Source organism: Theropithecus gelada, chromosome 7a, assembly GCF_003255815.1.
Source record: "Theropithecus gelada isolate Dixy chromosome 7a, Tgel_1.0, whole genome shotgun sequence".
NCBI lineage: Eukaryota > Metazoa > Chordata > Mammalia > Primates > Cercopithecidae > Theropithecus > Theropithecus gelada.
This window is the reverse complement of record NC_037674.1, coordinates 47,619,579-47,628,556: the sequence shown is the minus strand read 5'-3', so window position 1 is coordinate 47,628,556 and position 8,978 is coordinate 47,619,579. Positions and strand designations below refer to the sequence as shown.

At 37.4% G+C, this 8,978-nt stretch overlaps 1 protein-coding gene across 3 annotated transcripts in view; it reads left to right on the top strand.

Moving 5' to 3' along the window:
• Positions 1-8,978, top strand: part of MYO9A (myosin IXA) — a 307,652-nt gene that overhangs the window by 96,783 nt on the left and 201,891 nt on the right. For all 3 annotated transcript variants that reach the window (XM_025390154.1, XM_025390156.1, XM_025390153.1), the window contains exons 7-8: positions 4,794-4,891; positions 7,236-7,362. In XM_025390154.1, coding sequence (XP_025245939.1) covers positions 4,794-4,891; positions 7,236-7,362 — 225 coding nt within the window. The remainder of the gene's footprint in view (positions 1-4,793; positions 4,892-7,235; positions 7,363-8,978) is intronic.

The window sequence follows — 8,978 nt, the reverse complement described above, 5'->3', positions numbered from 1 at the left end:
TCCTTCCTTCCTTCCTTCCTTCCTTCCTTCCTTCCTTCCTTCCTTCCTTCCTTCCTTTCTTCCTTCCTTCCTTCCTTCCTTCCTTCCTTCCATTTTTTTTTTTTAATTTGTTTTTCGAGATGGAGTCTCACTTTGTCATTCAGGCTGGAGCACAGTGGCATGGTATCAGCTCACTTCAACCTCCACCTCCCAGGTTCAAGCGATTCTCCTGCCTCACCCTCCTGAGTAGCTGTGATTACAGGCACCCGGCACCACACCCAGCTAATTTTTGTATTTTTAATAGAGATAGGTTTTTACTGTGTTGGCCAGGCTGATCTTGAACTCCTGACCTCAGGTGATCTGCTCGCCTCAGCCTCCCAAAGTTCTGGGATTATAGGCATGAGCCACTGCGCCCAGCCACTTGTCTCTGTTTCTTAAAATGGTACTTAATAAATCATACATTTTTATAACTACCAGTGTAGAGTGCAGGACATAAACTGGAACAATTGACTTTGAAGGTTAGTAAAGACACTGGAGATCACTTAAGAAAAAAGGAGATAAATAACAGGCTTGGTTGGAATCCCAGCTACACTATTAGCAAGCTTCACCACAATAGGAGCAGTTGGCTTAAATTCTGAGCCAATGCTGCTGCTTGTGTGAAAGGGAATCATAACTACCACCAGAGGTTTTATAAGGATCAAATATAATATGGAACTGGACAGTGTCTCATGCCTGTAATCCCAGCACTTTGCAAGGCTGAGCTAGGCAGATTGCTTGAGCCCAAGAGTTTAAGACCAGCCTGGGCAACATGGCAAAACACTGTCACTCCAAAAAATATAAAAATCAGATGGATGCTGTGGTGTACACCTGTAGTCCCAGCTACTCCTCAGGAGGGTGAGGTGAACCACTTCAGCCCAGGAGGCGGAGGTTGCAGTGAGCTGGGATTGTGCCACTGCACTCCAACCTCAGCAACAGAGCGAGACTCCATCTCAAAGAAAAAAGAAAAAGAGACAAGATAGTATGATTTCTTAAGTACCATTTTAAGAAATAGAGACACAGTAGAAGAAAATATCTAATTTGACTCTTCTCTTTCTCTCCCTCACACCCACACTAATTGCCTACTGCGTGCTAGGTTTATCCTAGGCATTTGTAAATGAGATAGTGTGTCACCTCATAGAAAGAGCAAGATCTGATAGCATGAAAGAGCATTTGGGTATGTTTGTTGGGGGAATGTAGTGGCATGTTATCAAGTACAAACAAGAACTTATACGGAGCTGACAGAAGGATTGCCTATGTTCTTTCAGTGGAAGGGGTTGTAACAGTTGTTTGTTAGTTCCCTGCCTTATCCTTGGAACGAACCTTACCATTTCCTTGAACTCTGGCTGACCAGTATTTGGATGCTGGGGCCTGAAGGCTTTGTCCAGAACCCTGGAAGGCCTTGGCATTTGTAGGGCCCTCTAGAAGTGACTTGGGAATTAACAGCTGCCTGCTCCCTCTCCAGAAGTCCTCAAACAGTGACTGATGAGAGATGAGATGGTATATAAATACAGTCACTCCCTCACCTTTCTAGGTTTTATATTGTTTCCCAGAGATAACCTTGGGATTAAACTCCATTATGCACTCACAAATGACTTGGGAATTAACAGCTGCCTGCCCCCTGTCCAGAAGTCCTCAAACAATGACTGATGAGAGATGAGATGGTATATAAATACAGTAGCTCTCTCACCTCTGTAGGTTTTAGATTGTTTCCCAGAGATAATCTTGGGATTAAACTCCATTTAACTACTTTCATAGTAGTTACCACAGACTGTTTAGTCTGTCTGCTCTTTTACTTTCTCACTTTCTCTGTGACTTGTATTTGACTCTTGGTCTGTCTCAAGATCTGCCTCCCAGGGAGCCGAGATTAAGATAAAATCATTTCTGTTCTGGGAGATTTAATTTATCCTTAGTTTTTCTTCTATAGTTGTCATCAGAGAAACAGAGAAGGGAATTAATACACATTTTTTTAAAACTATGATTTTGATATTCACTGAGACCACTTCGGGTTTCTAAGAACATTTGATTAAGGATAAGAGCAAATACAAATATATTTCAGTGTACTTTCCACTATTTTATATACATTAATTGTTCCATTCACTTTCAGGGCAGATTAGAACACTGTTAGTTAGAAGAATCATTATTGACACATGTGGAAGCATAGATTCCCTCTGCCTTGCCACTTGTGATAGGAAAAGATTTATTAAATCATCAAGCGAATGAACTGTTTGTGTTTTGAAAGTAAGGGGAAGAGTAGTAAGAGAGCTTACTTACTATAGGTAAAAGAAGAATGCATTTAAAAATTTATCTTAGGGCCGGGTACGGTGGCTCACTCCTGTAATCCCAGCACTTTGGGAGGCTGAGGTGGGTGGATCACCTGAGGTCAGGAGTTTGAGACCAGCCTGGCCAATGTGGTAAAACCCTGTCTCTACTAAAAAAATATAAGAAAATTAGCCTGGCACGGTGGCACACACCTGTAATCCCAATTACTTGAGAAGCTGAGGCAGGGGAATTGCTTGAACCCGTGAGGCAGAGGTTGCACTGCGCAGACATCGCATCATTGCACTCCAGCTGGGCAACAAGTGCAAGACTCCATCTCAAAAAAAAAAAAAAATTATTTTAATGAGTAGGACATTGGCATGTCAGTAGAATGTCTTAAAACTGCTTATCAAAAACTTTATTGTCATAAAATTAAATGCATGGGTTCTCTGAAAGAACTTGTGAATTTAAATTTTTAAACTGTGCATGTGCAGCTTTCCATGTAGAGAATAAAAATATTGTTAACAGCATTTCAAAACTTTATTTTAAACTTCAGATATTCGTTGACTAATGCTTATGGTGCCTAAAACAGATTTTTTTGTACATGGTAAATACTTGATAAATACTTTTTATAAAATAAATGAGCACTTTATTTCGGAAAAAGGAATGTTTCATTCAATTCAATATATGTTATTCAGTAATTCAATGACTATGTATTTACCTAAATAATGACTTGTTTTTGGCACTGACTTTGCACTGGGGATCTCCAGTTAATAAGACGATTAACTGTTCATATACTTCACTGAGTACTTGAGAGAATATTCCCTAGAAAGATAGGCATTAAAAATGTAAATGCAGATGTGAGGAGGTTTTTGAAAGTGCAAGGGACTGTGACAACATACAGTAAAGGGATTTATAACTCACTTATTGTTTTGAAGATTTAGAGTATGTCTACTACTGTTTGAGGAACTGAAATGCAAGGGTTATGCTTTAAAAGTAGTGTTTTTTAATCTGGTATTCCACAGCATTTTTTTTTTTTTCTTGTGATGGTGTTATGCTGTGTTGCCCAGGCTGGTCTCAAACTCTTTAGCTCAAGCAATCCTCCTACCTCAAGCTTCCAAGTAGCTGGGATTACAGGCGTGTGTGACTATTCACAACTATTTTTACTGACTCATATGATGTGTTTTCTGAGGGTTTTTATACTTTCACATATACTTCTTTCCTTGTTTGATTACCGTGTTGTCTATTATTTCATTAGGAAATAATTACATATATGAAATATATAAATAATTATATATGTATATATCTAGTGTAGATGTAACAGGCTGGGCGCAGTGGCTCACACCTGTAATTCCAGCACTTTTGGAAGCCTAGGTGGGTGGATTGCTTGAGTCCGGGAGTTCAAGACTAGCCTGGGCAACATGGTGAAACCCTGTCTCTATTAAAAATACAAAAAACGGCCGGGCGCGGTGGCTCAAGCCTGTAATCCCAGCACTTTGGGAGGCCGAGACGGGCGGATCACGAGGTCAGGAGATCGAGACCATCCTGGCGAACACGGTGAAACCCCGTCTCTACTAAAAAATAAAAAAAAATTAGCCGGGCGAGGTGGCGGGCGCCTGTAGTCCCAGCTACTCGGGAGGCAGAGGCAGGAGAATGGCGTGAACCCGGGAGGCGGAGCTTGCAGTGAGCTGAGATCCGGCCACTGCACTCCAGCCCGGGCGACAGAGCGAGACTCCGTCTCAAAAAAAAAAAAAAAAAAAAAAAAAAAAAAAAAAAAAACTAGCTGGTCATGGTAGGACTAGCTGGGTAATTCCAGTTGCTTGGGAGGCTGAGGTGGGAGAATCATCTGAGCCCGGGAGGTCGAAGCTGCAGTGAGCCAAGATCATGCCACTGTACTCCAACCTGAGCAACAGGAATAAGACCCTATCTCAAAAGAAAAAAAAAAAAATCTATATAGATCTATGTAGATCTATATAAATATAGATTAGATAGATGTAGCAAACTTCTTTATATTATATAAATCTAGGCTTCACTCTTCAACTAAATTATTGCCTCTTCTAAAATTTATTTTTGTGTCACTAATATCTAGTTCAGTGCCTTACATAGAGTAGGCACTTGTTAAATGTTTGTTGAATAAATAATATTTGCTGGTGGAATTGAGCACTCTTAAATACTTTGAATTTCTGAAACTGTTTAGAACCACTCAAAATTAAACTTGGTATCAGCATACTTACTAAGTACAGCTAGCTCTTTATCTTAACTTTTGAGATCCTAATCTTGGTGATTGTGAAAGGGAGAACAAAAGTAAACTTATTGGCATTTTAGTAGGTATGTGTTTAGTTTGCATACCTATAGTAAGATAAGAGGTCTAATGAATTTGACTAGGCCTAACTATTCTGCCAGCTCTAATTTGCATTTATACATACAGGTACTTATCCTAAATTACCATATTTCTGAATGGCCCATGTTATTTTAAAATACATAATCTTGATATTTAAACTTTTATTTTGAATAAGCAGGATTGCTTCATGGTGGAAGGAGAAGATTTGAGACATGATTTTGAACGCCTACAACTTGCCATGGAAATGGTAGGATTTCTTCCCAAGACACGAAGACAGTGAGTTTACTTGTTGTATTTTTATACCTCCAATAGAGAACACATGATATGTCTTCGAAAGATTTCTCCTGTTGGTCTTTTAAAATAGTTTTCTAAGTGGTAATCCTCATCTAGTACCTCATCCATCTCGAGCATTATTTCTAATTCCTTTTTTTGTCATAAATTCTTTTGAGAATCTGATGAAAGCTGACACTGTTGTTGTTGTAAAATGTACATCTTTAACAATTTGCATATAAATGCAGGAATTTATGGTGCCCCTGAAGCCTATCCATAGATGTTACTCAAAACTTTTGCTTTGTAACACTATTTTTGTAGCTCTTCATTTTTTGTATATCAGTGATCTCTAATCTTATTAAATTATGCATACTTATCAGAGGCGTAGTATTTAATTATCAGTGTATTTCCTCTGTATAGTTTATATCTGTACCATTCTAATAAGTTTTTAAATTGTAAATCTAAACAAATTAAAAATATAAAAAGGTTGAGATAAAGATGAGATAAATTATATTTGAAACAAATTATTTAAAATTAAAGACTCAACCTTGGCTCTCACCAGAAAAAAATAGTTACTTATAACTTTTTTGAGGGGGAGAGTTGTGTTGATGAGTATATCAGATCTGATTACATTGTTAAAAATTTTTTTTTTTTTTTTTTTTTTTTTTGAGACAGGGTCTCACTCTGTCACCTAGGCTGGAGTGCTCACTGCAGCCTCAACCTCCCCAGGCTCAGATGATTTTCCCACCTCAACTTCCCAAGAAGTTGGGACTGCAGACTTATACCATCACACTTAGCTAATTTTGTATTTTTTGTGCCATGTTGCCTACGCTGATCTTGCATTCCTGGGCTCAAGTGATCTGCCTTTCTCAACCTCTCAAAGTGCTAGGATTACCAGCAGGAGCCACTGCACCCGACCTCTGTTATTAATTTTTAACCTCATGATTGATGACCCTATACTGAGAGTAGGAGAAAATCACCTCTGCTGTTTTCTTGTTTGCTTGCGCTTACATCATTGGTATGACTCTTTAATTAGCAGACTATTTGCTAGAATCTTTTTATGAGAAGTCAATTAAAATCAAATAATACAATATGTAAGTTGGCATACCAACTCAATTGGTGACATAAACTACAGTTCACTGAAAATTAGTGAATTTCTATTAAAAATAATTTTTAAAAGAAGCTCATGAATTTGTTTTTGTCTTTTGACTTCCATTAGTTATGTTTCGGTTGATAGTTTATTCTTTAATCCAGAATAACATTATGCATTATTTTTTTAATAGACTTGTATTTACTGTGAGTCATGTGAATGATTCAAAGATTTTAAAACTTTAAATTATTTGAAAAATTAGATTTATAAGTTAGATGGTGATTCAGTACCTCTCAAATGTTGCTAAGGTAATATCTCAGTTTCCTAAAGCAATATCTTTGTTTTAGTTGGAATAGTTCGTAATTTTAGGAAAACATAGTGTTAAATTTTTGTAAGACAAATTTTGTAAGCCATATTTATTCTAAGAAAATAACTGCATGTGACAAAAAGCTGTATGTATAAGGAGACTGAGGAGTTTTTCAGTGGAGTGTTTAGCTGTGTTAAATGCCTCTGAGATGTCAGATAAGTTAAGAACATAATATACTGTTCTTAGCTACATGGAGATGCTTGGTAACCTAAAGTTCCTGAATTAACAGGAGTTGATGGGATATATAGCGTAAGAGGAGAGATTAGTTGTTGATTGGAGGGCACATGCTCTTCTGACTCAGGAGGGAAATTTAGAACGGAGGGTCCATATGAAGTTGTTTCACAGTAGAGGTTAATATACCCCACATTGCTTCATACTTAACACACACACACCCCCCCCCCCCCACAAAAAACCGTTTACCCCAAACACCGTAATGTGGTATAGGAAAGCATTTTAACAACATAACTAATAATAAAAAATCAGCTAGGATACTTGATTAAAAAAAAATACAGATTCAAGGCCTTTCCTTTGGCAATTCTGATTCAGTGTATCTGAAACAGTATAGGAAAAAAGCATTCCAGGTAGGATAAATAGCATTTAGAAAGGCATGGCCTTTTAAAACACTGTGACAAATTCAGGCAATAGCAGAAGTCTCTTTGAAATAACTATATAAGAAGTGGTGTAATACTTAAGGCCATGAAAAGCATTTTAAACAGTATGTGATACATAGTAAAACCCTCAGTAAATTTTAGTAATTATTCCCATATTGCTTATTTTCCAAAGACTAGATACTTCATATTTGTACTGGTTGGTTTGCTTAACTAGAATTTTAGAATGAAACCATCTTTGGGAATGGATACAACTAAGCTATAATTTGTGTTTTGTTTTCCCAGGATTTTCTCTCTTCTCTCAGCCATACTACATTTGGGTAATATCTGTTATAAAAAGAAGACATACCGGGATGACTCCATTGATATCTGTAATCCTGAAGTTCTGCCTATTGTCTCAGAATTATTAGAAGTGAGTGATTACATTCTCAGTTGTCATTTCAAATACTTTGTAACTTTTTATTTTTTATTTTGTGTATTTTGTAGGTGTAAATGGGTTAATGCTTTCTATTAATAATGTTTTTATTAGGCACTATTTTTAAATAGCATTTCCAAAAGATGGAATTTTTCCTGATACCTGCCTCAGTTTGCTATTGAGTGAGGCAGAATCTTTAGAAAATTTGTGTTTTCTCCTTTGCCTCCACTTACTCCAGACATCCATAGTCCCTAAATTTGCTGGATAGGATGAATATTTCCACGCTAGACTGTATAATGTTCTGGGGCTATGCTAATTTTTCTCTTTTCATATTTGAGATTTCTTCTCATACTAAGATTTTGGTTAGATTATTTTGTTTCAAGATGGGGGCATCTGGGTGGGTGGAGAAAAAAGGATACTACTTTTTTTTTTTTCCTTATGGGTTGAATAGGACCTAAAGGTTCTCATCTCCTACCATGCTGCTTCTTACATCAAGGGCCTTTATTACCTGATTCTTTCTTTCTGGAGTGATGATTTATCATATATTCTTAACTTCTCTCTTGCCTACCTCCTTCTCATCTTGCCAGATTTATCCCATCAGATGGGGTGTCATTTCTTACAGGCCCTATTGTCTGGCATAGCAAGGAAATATATGTATATACTAACCTATGTATATACACATATCTATACATATTTTAATATGTAATCATCTGTATCTATATAAAGGTAAACATGAGTTCATGATGATGTCTCCAACTGTAATCCATCTACACATGGATCATTCTGGCCCTCTTCCCTTGCTTATCTGTGAACTCCTGCTTCAACAGTGAGAAAGCTGTCTTCTATCCTCTGCCATCCATTTACTTGTTTAATTCCAGTATACATGTGTAGTGGTATCAAAATTGTTAACCTGTACCCCCCTGGGAAATGACTTTTTCAACTAGAATACAGTGCTTATGCACAATTCCTTTTACCTTTAATCCTACAGACTTCACTCATTTCCAAAATTACTTAGAACAGCACCTTTTCCTTCCACCCCATTTGTTGAGGTTTCATATACTTGTCATGCATGCTGTTTTCTTGTCATAGTCTATATTCCTTCGTGGAATCCCCCAATCTCATAAATAATTTTTGATATTTGCATATGTTAAGTTCCACTCTTCATGCTATTTGGTTTTTGACAGATGCAGGAAGTCATGTGTCCACTATTATAGTATCATACAGAATAGTTTCACTGCCATAAAAATTCCCTGTGCTTTACCTGTTCAATCCCTCCCCCTAAACTGCTGGCAGCCACTGACCTTTTTTACTACGTATATATATTTTTGCCCTTTCCAGGATGTAATATAATTGAATCATACAATATGTAGATTTTTCAGACTGCTTTGTTTTACTTAGTAATACGCACTTAAGATTTATTTATATCTGGCTGGGTGTGGTGGCTCATGCCTGCAATCCCAGCACATTGAGAGGCTGAGGCAGGTGAGTTGCTTGAACCCTAGGAGTTCAAGACCAGCCTGGGCAGCATAGGGAGACCCCATCTCTACTAAAAACAACAACAAGAAAACAAAAAAAGCACAAAAATTAGCTGGGCGTGGTGACATGTACCTGTA